This window comes from Plectrocnemia conspersa, unplaced genomic scaffold, assembly GCF_051122295.1.
Source record: "Plectrocnemia conspersa isolate PC_06_02 unplaced genomic scaffold, ASM5112229v1 ptg000006l, whole genome shotgun sequence".
NCBI lineage: Eukaryota > Metazoa > Arthropoda > Insecta > Trichoptera > Polycentropodidae > Plectrocnemia > Plectrocnemia conspersa.
Window position 1 is genome coordinate 3,330,459 of NW_028277170.1, and position 17,779 is coordinate 3,348,237.

Consider the following 17,779-nt stretch of genomic DNA (forward strand, 5'->3'; position numbering starts at 1 on the left):
ATTTTAATATTAGTTTTAAACAAATGTTGCAAATTTGAGAAATATATTTAAGGCGATAGATAATGTACGCCATTATGTATTATACTTTGCAGTATTTTTAATGAAATTCATATGCAAAGTACTTTTCCATTTCTTTCCATGCTCACAGCGCGCAAATGATTCAAATTATAAGATATGTTAAGATTACAGTACATGGTAATTATTTCATTGATGAAAGATTTATTAATTTCATCGAATCAAAACAGCACACTAGGACTGGCACAAATATTTTTGAGCAAATTGCAGACTGACAACTTTAATACTAATTATTTCAGAACTCAGTATTATGACAATGGAGTAAATATCACTAGGAATTATTGCTGTATTGTCAAAAATGTCATATCGGATTCCAGATATTATTGAATACCTTGTTTGTTGATTAGTTCTAAATATCCCTCCAGGTATTTAGCTGCACGAAACACTTCTTTGGCTGTCATTTTCGTCTATTCTTTCTTTCGATCCATTTATTAACTTTAATTTTTCCTATTATTAAGGTATGAATAAGTTTATATTTTAGACCTTGAATCATGTGTCCAAGGTATTCCATCTTCCTCCGTTTGATGGTTGAAATGAATTCTCAATCGTGATCTATCATTTTTGCAGACTCTCTTAATCTATTTCAACTTCGTAAGATCTCTGAAATAGAGTCTGTATGCAAAAAAGCGATTTCCTAAATCCAAATTGTTCCACTTGTGTGAACTTTTCACATATTTTTTAGCGATATCGCAACCAGTTGTGGTGTATTTTTCCAGAGAAGTATATTTTATTAGATATTTCCATGAAGATGTTGAAGTTTTCTTCGTTCAGATTTTTCAAAAGCTCTGCTGGTATCGAATCAGCTCCGGTTGTCCTTATTGTTTTTTTGAAATATTAAGATTTAATATGTGCTGTCCTGTTTCAAGCTAGTTCTTATTTGTTCTGTCTTCTCGATGGTCTTCATAATGATTTAATGTACTTAGTCCATTTTTTTCCTTTTGACATTTTTTGATACAGTCCAAAAATTATTTGCTTTTTTCTTTGTCAGATGGAAACTAATTATGCCGAATTTACGTATGTGTTATCCTTTTAATTTTTTTTATTGTAATTATTGTATGTATGCTAAAATATTGATATTATCTATTTTTCCACAAAGATGTTATTTCACACTATTAGGCTGCAGATCAAGTGAAAATATTTTAGTTGTTTTATACTTTTTTGCGCTGCTGGTCTTGAATGCTTAGAAAACTTTGTAACAATACAGAAAAAAATAAAGAACCAGAAGTTTAAAAAAGTATATTTATCTGAAACAAATTTGTGGAAAAATAGATATGGTCAATATTTTACTATAAACAAAAACCATAACTGTTAATTATAAATCTAAGAAATGCAATAACCACTATAAAAAATGAAAAGTTTTAGACTGCTTAACAACAGGGTAAAGGGATCGAAAACTTTCAAAGCAATGTGAATATGAAGCTTTAGATATACTATATGGCAATTTAAATGAAGCTGTGAAATTTTTCAATACATACACTAACGCTGTTGGCCCATTAATCGAGCAACTAAATTCGCAAAATATCGGAAGGTTTTTGCTTTTTAAATAGTTTTAGAAAAAAATGTTCCTGCCTTTGACTGAGAATTTTAAAAATTGACCATTTAGCAATCCTTCGATTTTATTTTATAGAAAACTGTCACATATAAACCGTTTTTTAAAGTGGTAGCAAAATCTATTTTTTGAAAAAATATATATTGCTAGCTTTAATTATATATTACCATCATCTTTTTATATCTATAATCACACAGTCAGTACTGCACAATATCTTCATAAATTAATCAAAATAAACCTCAGAAAAAAAATAAGATTGAAATATTAATAAGAAATTTTATTATTTAAACTTGTTTGTTCCTAAATTCATTATATTACCGCCATTATTTATTAATAAACTCGATTATTTTATTTAAATTGTTTTTCACATTAAAAATATATTTTAGAAAATTAAACTGCAATTAAAATATAAATTTAAAATTTTATTTTTTATAATTTGTTTTAGAGTGGTATGAGTCCATTTGAAGCTAAAAAATCAGGATGTGAGTTGTGATCAAAAATTTGTATAGCAAAAATTGCTATCGCTACGTTCATTTAAAATAATAAGTCTGATATCCTGATCCGTTGAGATGGTCAGTGGCAAGTTTGAACAAGTTGTCATTTGTTAACCGGCTTCCAGAGCCGGAAGAGTGAGGTTATGTTTATCGTGTCTGTCGCGCATCATAGGGTTCGAACAAAGCATTAATTTTGTTTTAAGTTGCAAAAAAGTGCCAAAAAAGCTCATTAAATATTAAAATCAGTGTATGGCGATAATGTGGTGACTCTGAAGTGGTATGATCGATTTAAAGAGCAATTTAAAGAGTCTTTTGCCTTCAAAAACAGACAAAAACGTGCAAAAAGGTACAAAAATGGTTCGTTCAATGAGATAATTGACTATTCGAGAGCTTACCGATGAACTAAAAATCTCGTACGGGTGCGAGCAAAAGCATTTGAACCAATGAGTGAGTGCAAGATTTGTTCCCAAACTTTTGACTGACGAATAGAAGAAAAATCGTGTGTTAGTTTGCACGAAATTGATACAGAGCCCGGACTTTATGGACAAAATTATGACTTGGGATAAAAGTTGGGTGTATGACTATGACCCTAAGATGAAAATGCAGGTTTTCCGATGGAAAGCGAGTGACTACTCGCCCTAAAAAGGCACGTCAGTCAAAATCGAACTACAACTTCATGCTAATTGTTTTTTACGATAGTGATAGTGATCACAGTTCATTCTAAGGGAAACCACTGTAAGCTCAGAATAGTATAAGGGCGTACTGCAACGTTTGTGAAGCGATGTACAGAGAAAGAGACCAGAAAATGGGCCAATGGCTTCTTCCTTCATCACGACAACGCGCTGTGCCACCGCGAATTTTTGGCCTAAAAATTGTCTGTCCACATTCACATACCTCTCAGAATTTAGCACCATGCGACTTTTGACTCTTCCCAAAAATAAGAAACCGTGCTAAAATAAAATCGTTTTGCCACCATTCCCGACATAGAGAGTGCCACAACGGAACAACTGAAGACCCTTCCGAAAGAAGCTTTTCAAAAATGCTTCCAATCATGGGATAAGTACATCGCTATGCAAGTAGAGTAAGTAAGTAAGCTTAAAACTTTGTTCGTAATAAAATTATTCATCGTACTTTCTGATCACACCTCGTATTACAGCAAAATAAATTTTAACATTTTTATAGTTTTAAAAATATTATTGAATTGATTAATTTTTACCAACATTTTTTCGTTGATTGAAACGCGGTGAATCTTTTGCTTCATCGGACGTTCGTAAAATATAATTAAAGAATACGTTCAAAATTGTGGAAAATAAAGATTTATTTCCACAATCTTTATTGATATGATTCCAAAAAAACACAGCAAAAAAAAAACATGGATGAAATGGAAAATCTTTGTCATCGTAGATCGATGACCAACATCAAAAAGATGTCCCTCTGAGCATTTCAATTATTCAAGCAAAAGCTCTAAGTTTGCACAAAGATTGGAAGAATAGATTAGAAAAATATTTTAACACGGTTTTTCAAGCAAGTAACGCTTGGTTTTACAATTTTAAAACGAGGTATTCTTTTCATAATATTAAATTTACTGGAGAATCGGCTGATGCGGGTAAAGATGCTGCAAAAGAATTTATTTCCTAATTATCCAAAATTATTGAAGATGTAGAATATTCCTCTAGCCAAATATTTAATGTAGATGAGACAGGTTTATTTTGGAAAACTCTTTAACAATGAAAAATATGAATGAAGCCATCACGCACCTTGACAAATTTTTAAATATCATGGAAGATTGTGATCTCAATTGAGAACGCATATCTCAAGTGCGTGGGGCGATCAATAAAACCATAGCATGTTATAAAATACTATATGAATAAAAGAAAAAGAATAGTGGAAAACAGTTAACTCTTGATACTTTTCAAAGAAAACACCCGCAAACCCCACATAAACGCCTCTTAAGCATCTTATATGTACTTGATAAATAAATATTTTAAAATACACACAATTTCCATTTTTTTTACTTCCCTCGACTTTCGTACATTCAACATTCGCACACATTTTTAGGAACCAATTATGTGCGAAAGTCGAGGGCCGCCTGTATATTAAAATAATTATAATACGTATACATTTAGAAAAATATAATTGGTGAACTTAAAATATTTATTATATAATTTTAAAAGAACATATAAGAAAAATCAGAAACAGTATTTATAATCGACATTTTATCTAAAAATTTAGCATTTTTTGGTTACACTTATTAGTTCAAATTTTGGTAGAATAGTTATACGCAAAAAAGGCTAATTTAACAAAATTTTAATAGCACTATTTTAAATAGTCTGAAGTGCTTTTAATTTAAATTTACTTGCAAGAAATAGAGTGAAATATTTTTTTACTCTAGAACTAATATTAACTGTATTAAAATATTAATTAATACAATGAATATTTTTATAAAATAATAATTATTAATTACTTTTAACAGAGCAATTTTGTAGTGAAAGTTGGTTTTGCGGCTCCTAAAGGCATAACAAGAAGACCTTTGAAATGGGTAGATTAGAAAAATGTACCTTTAATTACAGAAATTAAAATTTTTCTTTCACATGTCTATAGAAGGTCCAACATTTTAATCGGTATATTCATATTCATATTCAAATTCAATTTATTTATCCTTGACAATTTAATTTTAGCGCAGCTTCATATTCGCACTGCTCTGACTGCAGCTATAATATAATGAATTGAATTTAATTTCCAAGGTGGCTTATCTAAATATATTGACGTTTACATTTTTAACAATGAAAAAAAATGATTTGTGATTCGTTAAACAAATTACAAGACTGTATATTCGGTTGAATTAAATTTAAGTGAACTTGAATAATTTACTTTTTTTTATGTCCGATTGAAAGATCGATCATTCGGTCGGTGTGAATTTTGCGATTGAAGTGCTCAATAACAAACATGCATGTTTAAATACACATCGCTCGCATGGCGTCAAGTGAACCGGTGTAAAATTAAATTAGCGTCAATTTGTCAGATTACGAAGCAACAAATCATCTACCGCTTCCGTTTCCATTAAAACAGCGCATTGTCGGCCGTGTTCCAAAACAGCCTTAATTAGAGTCGCATGCGGCACGCTCGGCAATTTCAATTATAATACTACTACACCGCCTCGTCTTCTTCACTTCTACCGAACCGAATTAATGCCTCTTGCGAGATGTGTCGACTCTTCTTCTTCGTCGCCACTAATCATATTTCATTGTTTACAAATCGGCCGTCAAGCACGCTCCAGCGGATTCGTGGTCTTGATGTGTGAACCGCCATTTTTACCAAAATGATTTATGATGCCAGTGTACTGTAATGAGAACTCGAATATTCGTTTTAAGTGGAATGTTTGAAAAGTAGCATTTAAATAAAACACATCACATGAATGATCACAGTCTATTATGAGTCAATCGTAAAATCCCAACCCCCGTATATAAGCATATAATGCAACCCCTCTAATAAAGAAAATTATGTCACCCGCGTGTGCCTTTTGTATGCAACCATTGTGGTCGGAATTTTTGTGCTAAACAATACAATTTCATAGTAAGCATTAATTGTAGTAAATGTAATAAAAAAATAGACAATAGTTTGCCGAGATTAATCGTGATCGTTTGACTTGATAAAAGCTTTTATAGCTTGTAGATTTACTTGTGTTTTGTTTATTTTGTCTAAGTTGAGTTTTTATACAATATAAAATTTAAAAAAATGACCCGAACAAAAGCGATGGTCAGTGCCAAATACAAAAGACAGCGCCTATTACTTATTTTTTTATTAATCTTAAACATAACATTCACTACAATTAATGATTAATATGAAATTGTAATGTTTAGCATAAAATTTCTGACCACAAATCACACCTGAATCAAAGATTATACATTTCATTTTCAATCCACCGTTACGCAAAAGCTAGCTAAATATGTATTAAACAATAACAAATAATCTGTTTACGCCCATAAGCATTGCATTAAACAGACTGGAAAGACGTTGAACACGACTACTGCATTCACTTTCGCCAGGAATATGCTTCAGTCAAAATTTGACACAGAATCACCAGACATAAAATTAGGCTCATTTATGTAGAAGGGCATCAATCCCTTTCGCTCGCTCGCGTGTTAAGTGACGTTTAATAAAATATTTTGACTGTTTGACCGTTGAAAAGAAAAGCTGCTGTTTCTTGAGCTTAGTCGATACTAGGCGTAGCTCAGCTAAACTCTCGTATATTTTAAATCAGAAACAATATGCTAGTATTTAAAATTGAATTCAATAAGCTAACATATCTTCTTGCAATTTGAGACAGTAAAACACCTTTCCAGCTCTCTATATTATAGCCAATGCCATGATTCAGGATGGAAACAGAAAATTTGTTATTATCAACAAAAAAATATGAATGTATTGATTCATAATCAGCAAAATTGGCAATGATATGATTACAAATTTATGTATTTGGATCTGATCATTCGGCTTGTAAATATAAATTTTTAGAGAAATTTTAAAATAATACTTCAAAAGATCAGAATTATAATACTAATTATAATTAAACTGACTCAATATTAAAATATTGTTGGTAATGTTCTCAATATCCCCATTAATTAGCATATTAAATATATGTATATGTTTGTACATATTTAGAATCGGATCAAAGGGAAGAGTCCAAGTGTTTTTAATAAAACAATTTCAAACGATCATGTATAAAATAAACAATATAATAAATTTAACAAAGAGAACGAACGCACCTTAATGATGTAATAAACAAACTGATTCTTGCTGACATCAAAAGATTCCACCGGTCATAATAAAGTTTTATGTTTATTATAATATATATGTATATATATATATATGCATGAATGCGATTTACAGTTTCTTTATTATTTAACTAGCTGCAAATGTTTTATTATATTTAACTACAATTTAAATTTTTATGCGATGATGTGTCACACACTCGAATAAATTAATTTCACTTCGGTACTCGTGTGCGATCGCATAAATCAGCGACCCTCAAACTTTTCGGACGCCGAAAGGCGACTAGCGATATAAATAACTGAGAGCTGAAGAAAAAAAATAGTGACACGGCCAGAAGTTTAATCGCATCTCCGGAAAGGCAGATAAGATTGTGTGGCTTTGTTTTATCTGGCTCCGTGGAGGCAGTAAAGGCATTAAAATGAAGAAGAAGAAGAAGAAAAAGTAAAAAAATAAGAAGAACGGATGTACGGGGTCGGAGTGACCCTCACCCACGAATATTTCTTCTCTTCGCTGACCATAAAAGGTCTAACACAACAACACATCCTGGCTTCACCAAATTAATTGCTCAATCAAACAATCAATTCAGAACCGACAACGGGTTAAGTGAAAGAGACAAGGTGGCCGAGGAAATAAGAAACGAAAAAAATAAGAAGGAAGAGGGAGATGAAGAATTAAAAGAGGAGAAGAAAAAAACGTGCCGATGGACAAACAAAAATATATGCGTGCTTATGTAACCAGATCTAGAGCGATACGATTTTTTTTATGACGCGTAAGATCAATGTTTATAATTGGGTAACTATAATGGCAAGTTAAAAAAATAAAAAAAGGTTCTTTACTTGTACAAAAGCCCTAAGAGTGAGAAATTAAAAAAATATTTTTCTTTGGATTATTGAATATATGATCAATGACAAGGGCCGCATATAGAATTTAATATTTGATTTTAACTGCAGTTTAATTTATATTACCAATGTATCGACTACAACTTTACTTTTCACACAAAAAATGTGATCAATTCTTTGGTTTAATAATTTTAGTTTTTGTATGCTTCATACGGGAAAAAATAAACGTACTCTCCAAAAGAGACGTCATAAAAAAACTATTTTCGCTAGTCTTTTATCCAACTATAAGTTACTATATAGAACATGTGATTTTTCTGCTTCATACAATGTTAAGAAAGTAGAGAAATTCGTTTTTCGGTAATATTAAATTCGTTGTCAATTCCTTGAACTAAGTTGAACCATATAAATAACATCAGTGCATTCATTCAAAGCTATGGTATAAGACTTAAAAGTATATGTCTGTTTTTTGGACCTTCGGATTATTTCTGTTTCATTTTTAAAGCATATGTACAATAATAAATTCATGGTCAGAAAACAGATATGCTTTATTAAGAAATTAAATTTGACTAGCACACTAAAACACATAACTATACCTAACTTATAAATAAAAAGTAATTTTTCGAAATAGTTATTGCTGAGATTGAAACATGAGTTATTTTTTCATATATGACACATTTCTTGCAGTTTATTACATTTTAAAAGAAAATTAATAAAACGCATTTAAAAATTAAGATTTATTGCATTGCAAAAAATGCAAAAAAAATGCAAAAGTAATTTTAAGTGTATGGTAGGATTGCAAAGGGATTGGCCAAACAATAACATACATTTTCTATTGTGATCTGTTAGATTTTTTTTACAAAGAAAAAAAATAGGTCTGTGCTTGTTAACAGTAGTCAAATAGTCCTACAAAACGACAATGCTTTTAAAATCAAGGAACTTGGCTGAAAGGTTTTATTTCATTCACCTTATTCTGTAGATCTCGATCCTTTCGACTACCATTTATTACGATTGATGCAACCCTTCCTAGAAATACAAAAATCAAAATGCAGACGACGTGATAGGTAGGCCATCGGAATATTTCGAATCAAAGCTTCCAACATTTTATGCTAATAAAATAAAATTTTTTTTTGTATCATCTAAAAAACTACATTTATTTCAGTATTACCTAATATATTTTTAATATCAGCATTAAATATATACTAAAATATATTATTGTTACTAGAATTTCTTATCACTTCAGTTCCGCGTGTGTAACGTACATCACCATTCCACAAATTTGTGTTTAGGCAATTTTAATAGTCGATTTGTGATTAAAAATGGTTACACGTGTAACTGCTGACCAACATGCGGGCAGTTAGGTCAGATGTTTGACACACCTGTCCCTATAACTATCCAATACACACATGCATACTTAAGCTTCGGTTCTGCCTATTTTATAGCCAAACTATCAAACGATTAATAGATAACATCGTAAACGATTCATCAAGGTTTAAATATATAGTCGTCGGATAATTTAATCGTATCATAAAGAAAATATTAAATAAAGTAAGTAACTATTTAACGACAACAATTGTCAACAACTCATACAGCAATATAAATAAGTAAACATGAAAACCTGTTACTTCTTATTTTTCATAGCATATTTGAGTATTTTTGAGGACTGAATTAATAACATTTTGTAGAGCATCTTATTCAGTAAGAAACGGTCAAATACATATATTATGCATATACAGGGAGTGACAAAATAATTGGACCAAACATAATTTTTCATATTTTTGTAGTTTATAGACACACAAAAAAATAAAAACAATAGTTTTACACAGATTTTGAATTTAAAATAATAATACCTAGTAACACCTCCTTTATTTTCTAGGCACCCTCTATACTCGTTATTATTGCTTTTATTACGTTTTCATTAGTAAATTCTAAATACACTTTAACCAGTAAATATATATTTCTACTAGCGAAAATAAAATTTTATTGAATGGTGCTAGTTAAATTATATGCTGCTCCAAAATGTCTATTAACAGTTCAAACCCAAACCTAACCTACACGAATTAACCAAATCAAACTTAAATTAATATAGTTCTGAAATTTTATAAGTCCACAATACATACTAAACCATCTCATCTCAGGGGAAAATAAGCAGAAGAAGAAGTACAGAAAGATGTTGCATTTTACATATAAAAGTATATTTAAACCGAATTTTGATCAATAGGATAGCGCAAAAAAATTCACGTCAAAAGCAACAAATCGTATCGGCGCCTTCGCAGTGGGAACGTTGGGTAACGAGTGTTTTAGCTAAATAACACACCGTCATGATGCAGCCATATATGACTCCATAGGATTTTTTATTGTAAAGGACATAAGGACAACTCCATGAGGATTATCTAATGAGAAATTCTTTAAAGATAAAAATATCAATATGTTTAATCATACCTTTTATGAAATGTGTACTGAATTTAAAATAAGTGAAAAAATTCACTATGTAGGTTAATTTTAAGGTCCAAATAGGATAAAAAAGGTACTTATAAAGCGGTGGCAAAATCAGACCGCAAACGAATAAAAACAATTACTAAAACAGCCACACAAAGGGTCAAGCGGTAGAGTTTTCTCCTTTTCGAAAAGTCGCCGGGGCCCCGATCACGTTATAAATCAACCCGGAAAACGAAGTCGAGGTCCCAAAAATCCGAAAGGTACCCACTGCGGCCGTATTATAATATATAATAAATCGGGCGGGTCCCCGGGGTCTCGCGGTGGCGCCGACCCGGCCGAGGGTCAGACGGGGCCCCCAATTAGACAGGGGCGCGCCACCAGCGGCCCGCGTCTCCTCGAATGATTTACGGTCGGGCCGACACTTCCTGTCTTGGCCGCCCGGGGCCCTAAAAAACAAAATGCCCGGAGCGGACCAGGGCCTAGGCTTTTACGGACCGCAATAAAACCCAAAGAATTTATACATATGCGCTTTGCGTACAGAGTGTGCCGGAAAATATAGCAAAATATAAGCTATGTATTGATTAAGGTAAAAAAATAATATAAGAATCGGTATAAATATAAGACTTGCGAAGAAGTACGAGAAACAAAGATTCTTATCAAGAACAAAGAGAAAGATGTATCATCATATGCATGAAACATAGTAAGAAAAATAAAAAATATATCTTAGAATTTTATTTATACTAACACTGTTACCAACAATTTTTTATACTCTACGTTTAATTTAATAATTAATATTCTAATATTCCAAAAAGTTTTTAGTTACACTACATATCGGAATGATTAATAGGCTAGTTAAAATGTCTTCTTCAGTGTGCTTTTTAAATTGTCAATATTGATGAGATTGTCTGCCTCGATGTTGACGTGCTGTCTGAGACACCAGCGATTCACAATGTTTCGTAGCACTTTTTGAAATCTCTTAATTATTCTTGTGTTACTGTTTAGCACATTCCTAGAGTTAAACTCCACAGACTTAAAATTTTATTGTATATTTTAAATTTGTTTTTTTCCATAGTCCAATACAAATTTACATATTTTATTTGAGCATCTTCTTTTTTATTTGTACGTGTTTTACTACCGTCGAGTGTGATAACAAAGTATTATTAGTGAAATTAATATGAACTGATTTTAGTTCATTTAACTTTATTTCCCATTTTTTCCTCTAATTACTGATCCTATCAGTGGCTTGTTGATATTTTACTGCAAAGATCCATTTGTGGCAAATCACACGTGTGTAACAAATAAAGTATCGCCACTAGAACACTTTCTTGTGGGACTCCCAATTTTATTTCTTTTAATTCAAAATATTCATTTTTTTTATTTGATTCTAAATATTCTGTTAGATGTCTAATTCCAGTAATTTTACATATTACTTCAGTGATATGCCATTTTTTTTATCAATAGATCTCAGAAAATAGTCAAACAAATATATATTTCTTCAAGCACTTTTTCTAATAAAGTAGTGAAGCGATGGCTGATTTGAGGACCCAAATTGATAGTTAGGAATTGATTTTTTCTTTTCTATTATGGGTTTTATTTTTTTAAACATATTTTTCTTATACTTAAGATATTATTGATAACAATCATATAGGTCTGTATGATTAAAATTCTCTAAATGGTTGTCCTGGCTTGGGAATCATTATTAATTCTGCTACTTTCTATGCACTGGGCACATATTTTTTAATGTGTTAGTATACCCATTTCCTTTTTCGAAAGCTTCTTCTTTTTATTATTATTTCTATGGCTACTTTTATTGGCGTTACAAATTTTATTTCTTAATTTTCTTGTTTTTTCACTTTACTTCTATTGCCATTGTCCAGTATTTTAATTTTAATTGATTTAACCATTTAAATGCCAGCGACTCACAGGTGAGTCATTTAATGCTTATTTTTTCAAACAATTTTTTTAAAAACAAATTATTTAATATTATTTTTAAATATAAAAAAATATTATACTAGCTTTATTTTATTACTAAATTTTTATATTTAGTTTTAGAAAAAGACTGACGCGTGAAGAGAAATAACAGTCTAATAAGTTGCTGGCGTTTAAAGGGTTAAGATCTCTCTCAAAAAAGTTGGCAAAATCAAATTGTATTTTTGTTTATTATCTTCGTCTCCGTTTATCGTTTTGATTGGCGGCATATGGGTTAAAGGACATTTTAAACTTTTTATCGCTTTCCAATAAGTATGTACTTTACCTGCCGTTAAAATATTCTTGTATTTATTTATTGATTTTTCTTTTAGCTTCTAAATTTATAGTTTTGATTGTTGCGCTTTATTATATTTAGAATGATTTTATCCCGTGTCTCAAGATTCACGTCATTTTAGTATTGTTTCAAGATACTTTTTAAATATCTTTAATAAGCATTTAGCTTCTTCTTTGAGTTGTTTTGTTTTTAATTGCGCTATTAATCAAATGCTATTTTTCAGTTATATTTTAATTTTTTTATAGTGAGATTTTGTTTGTTTTCTCTTTATCTTATTACAGCAAAAATCATATCGTAAACGATGTTCTGCAGTTTACGTATATACATATATATAACTATTATATGTTCTATTCATTACAAGTTTTTTTGAGCCGGTCAGTATGTATGTATTTATTTTTATTAGCAATTAAGTAATTGAAATACATACAATTAAAAAGCCGCCACCGTGCGGCCGGTAAAGTATCATTACGCCCGTTTTAAATTTTGAGAAATAAAATATAATTAAAAAAAAAATGAGACCTCATTAAGGTTTTTTTAATGACAATCATATAGTGTATCTGATATATTGTAACACGATAAGGTGCGAAGGATTAATACAGTTCAGTAAGATGCAAAAATGAATTAGATGAAGGAGATCGAATGAGCACAGATTTGATTTGACCCGTCAGATTGTAGGTCCATGTCGCACTTCAAAAATGCGAAATTTGACACCACTCATGTTAAATAAAAATAGACAATAGAAAGAAGACCAACCTTTATTGTCAGCAATTTCGGCGCTTCGGCAGCCATTTTCGCCAATTTGGAATAGTCGCACTGCGAAGCTAAGGTTATCCAATTATGGCTGACTTGATCCAACTGCAAAATAAATAATTATATTTATTATATATAAAACACTGATTTATTTTTTATTTATTTAGCACGCAACGTACATTTGCGCTACATTATCATAATTTATTCAACATCCCGTTAAATATAAAATATCATGCTTTACGAATAAACATATAATTTTATTAAATCATTGTTTCGATCGATTCGTCACACTTTTATCGTCATCGAGAATTTGTATTTAAAAGCGATAAGCATTTTCATTAGCGTTTAAAACTCACTATCACGTCATCAATTACTAAACGCGCGGGTCTAATTTAGATATAACGCAAGATTAAATATTTTCTGTAATAAAAAATAATAAATCTATTCGTTGAATTTAAATCATTTTTATGTGAAAATATTACCAATGGATTAAATAATTGTTTTAAACCTGAATGATTATAAAACTATTTTAAAACTAGCTTTTAAATCGATTAATAACCATGAACCTATTATTTTATATTTTTTATTGCAAAGCACATTTACACAATACATTTTTACAGATTGTGTTTGGAAAGCGCGTTGAGAAGCTAGATGGCTCGTGAGGAGTAGCGTTCTGGATGCAAGGCGTAAGAATAAGGGACGCGATTGCGACTCTCTAAGTCTTTTAGCAACTTTAAAAAATGCTTCATTGAGTAGAAGCTACGCCGAGAATGCAATGAATTGTATCCCAATATATACGATATATCACATTTTTATGGATCGAGGTGACTTTATTTTTACGTCTTCACCAACCAGGAAATAATGAAGTTTTAAGCGACATATTAAAAATAAATCAAAGGAGAGGTTTTGAATGAGACAAAATCCATCGATGAATTAACATATCAGTAGTTTGACAAGACCAGGTAAAATGGTTAAGAATTACTAAATCTTTTTACTGTAGTATATTGATAAAAGTATCTCTGAGTAATTAACGATAAAAAAATATACTGTAAATTTAATTAAAATTACTTTAAAAATATGTTGAGCATGACATAGATGCCTTTGGACTGCAATAGTAAAACCATTTTGGGCTTGACATACATACATGCCTTTGGACTATTAAAGGTTAATGTTTAAAATGTCAATTTCGACTAACTAGATTATAAGGTTAGATTGTCCCTTGAATATGATTGGTCATGACGGAATAAAAATACTCTGTGAAAGCATAAGCGATATCTTTATAGCCATCAAAAGTTTTTCCATCGCGATGCATCACGCTTAGAGTCGAAAAATCTCCAAAACCTTTCGGATCACTAATAAGATAATTTTTCAAGCTAAAAACTTTGCTAATGCGAGAGAGATCCTTGACAATTTCGTTATTAGGAATTATATTACTTCATTTCTATTACTACATTTATTTTTTATTCACAAAAATGATTATACATAATGCAAGTCGATTGATATCGTTTTATACGATGATATCTTCGTAAATATCTTTTGCTTATGTTTAGCGAATTTCAAAAGAGCACATATAATACGCTATACCATGAAAATAAAATTTTAAACTACTGCTTCTATTTATAAATCTTATAAAATAATAAGTTTTATTATATGGTGAGCATTTGAAAGAAGACAGGAGCAAGAAGTTACAATGTACGTTTTACTACATTGCTCCTTATGAATAAGTACGAAAAAAAAACTTAGTCATAACAATGATTATTGATTTTGCATCTCTATAACATTATGCATCAAATCTTAATAAAGATTAACTTAGGTTAAGCATTATTATTTTTTTTAGAAATGATCTCGAATTAATTTTTTTCATTACGTAATAATGGTATTTTATTAAATACATTAAAAATGTGTGGTAATATTAGCATTTTATTTAAAAACATGTGGTACTAAGTATATTAAAATATAAATAAATACCATATAATTTTACTATAATATGATTAACAGTCTTTACTATTAAAAACTAAAAAAAGATTTATTTAAGAGAGCTTTCGAAACAATAGACAGAAAAATAATGTTAAAGAAATTGGAGAGTATAGGTATAAGTGATATAGTTTTAAGATGGTTTAATAATTACTTATATAAAAGAAAACAAAAAGTTAAAATAAATAATGTATATTCTGAAGAGAAATTAGTGTCTTATGGAGTACCACAAGGGTCTAAATTGGGACCATTGTTATTTGTTTTGTATATTAATGATATAGTTAATAACGTGAAAAAATGTAAAATTCATCTATTTGCGGATGACACATTAATGTATTGCATAGGTGATAACATTAAAGAAATTGTAAATAATTTAAATAATGAATTAAGTATATTAGAAATATGGTTAAAGAATAATGTACTTAAATTAAATGAGAATAAAACTAAATGTATGTTTATTAATTATAAAAATGTGTTAGATAATAGTACCAAAATAGTAATAAATAACTCTAGTATAGAAATAGTGGATAATATAAAATATTTAGGAGTAATTGTTGATACAAAATTAAATTTTAAAGAACATTGTAATTACATATTAAAAAAAATTGGTAGAAAAATAGGTTTATTATCTAGATTAAGAAATATATTAAGTATAAATACAAAAAAAATAATTTACAATAGTTTAATATTGCCCCCATTTTAATTATTGTGCAACACTATTAAATATGTTAAATAAATTAGACAAACAAATGTTGCAAAAATTACAAAATAGGGCAATGAGAGTAATCTTAAATAAAAATAGATTAACTAATTGTAAAAGTATGATTGATAGATTAGAATGGTTGAATGTTCAAGAAATATTGAGTATGAATGTTTAAGTATTTATATATAAGTTAGAAAATAATATGTTACCAGAATATTTTAATAAGTATTTAATAAGAAATAAAGATGTACATAAATATAATACTAGAAATAGAGAAAATTTAAAGATAATTAAGTATAAGAAAACGAGTACGGCTAGGGGAATTATGTACAGAGGTTTTGATTTATATAATAGTCTTCCAAGAGAAATCCGAAACAGCAAAAATATAACGGGTTTCATAAATGGAATAAAAAAACACCTACGTACATATAGAAATAAATTATAATATTAAGACTTTATTATTGTATATTTTTATTTTTTCTTTCTGTTATGTATTTTTTATATATTTTTATATATGTTTACTAAATTTGTTAGATGTAAAGATTAGCTATTAAGCTAAATAAATTAATAAAATAAAATAAATAAATAAATAAATTAGGTATTGGCATAAGGCTGTTCTTACAAATTATATGTGAAATAGGAATTAAATGTTCTAACATAGTCAATGTATTGCAATACCGATAATACCGGTATTGGGTAAAATCGATTTTATAAAATTGAATACCGGTAGTACTGATTTTTGAAAAATGACATTGCAGAAGCAGAGAATAAAATAATTCACTTTGCAGGGAAGTAACTTGATTAGTGTTATCGGTGTAAGTAATAATGCAGTATTTTTTATATATTCTATATAATTTACATAAATATTAAACCGATGGATCAAGGTGTGATATATTTAGGCAGAAAGTTAGAACTATTGATGAACGGAGAGTCAAATAGTTAAAAACTTATGCAATTTATAATGTTTAGTATTGCCTAAAGCAATGCATATGAACATAAATATTCTTCCTGGCGCTCTTCTGCCCACGGCCCGAGTTGACAGGGTTATAATTGTAGATCAAACAAGAAAATATATATTTCCTCAGATACGATCTTTTAATCATGTAAATTGGTAAATTTAGCCCGGCCTCGAGCGCATTTGCATAATTAAAAAGTATACAGACTGACATAGGAGTAGGGAACATATGGACCGCGAGCGTATCACAGGGAGCCGAATGATATACGGGGCACGCAATAAAATACCCTCATTGCCCTATTGTATCTTTACGCCATAATTAAAAAAAATTGAATAAGCCAAAGAAGATTGGATGTATGCAGGCCCGCCGAGAGGGGACAAATTCTTGTGGTCCAACTGGTCAAGAATAAAGATAAAAAAATGGATCAAACGATGTTTTGAAGATATAACAGTCGAAGAAGTGTTTCGTGCAGTCAAGGATCAGGAGGATATTTGGTAAGTCTGGAATTGGACTTGACACCAGAAGAAGAAGAAATAAGCGAGTCATTACATTACCCTAATATACAACAATTACTACGTACTAGAAAATTATTAATTTCATGATAATATTCCGTTGAAACATGACATGCATTAGTTTAGGGCGTTCTCTTTATCTTAGGGCTGCAGATTTATTTTTGTAGTGATATTTAAAAAAACAAGCATTTACCAAAAAGTCTCGGTCTTTCCTTAAGCTAAAGAAAAATATTTATGAATCAGGCATTTGCATCATTAACAATTTGTATGCGCAGGACGAGAATCTTAGTTTTTTGGCGCCTTTTGGTTAAATACGGGAGACGAGAACGAACCTTTTTTTGTAGTACAATGTTGAGAATTGTAGTAAATATTTATTATTAAGAGCATAAATATACTTATTAAATTGTATTTATTTATTGTCAATCTTTCGTTTCAACGTGACAAGCCACATCTCAATG

The 17,779-nt window shown here is 29.8% G+C and overlaps 1 protein-coding gene across 2 annotated transcripts in view; it reads right to left on the reverse strand.

The window, feature by feature from the left end:
* sowah (ankyrin repeat domain family member sosondowah) overlaps positions 1-17,779 on the reverse strand; it is a 260,833-nt gene that overhangs the window by 186,055 nt on the left and 56,999 nt on the right. The window contains exon 4 of one of the 2 annotated variants that reach the window (XM_088187790.1): positions 13,162-13,281. In XM_088187790.1, coding sequence (XP_088043916.1) covers positions 13,162-13,281 — 120 coding nt within the window. The remainder of the gene's footprint in view (positions 1-13,161; positions 13,282-17,779) is intronic. The other variant, XM_088187791.1, reaches the window with a different exon arrangement.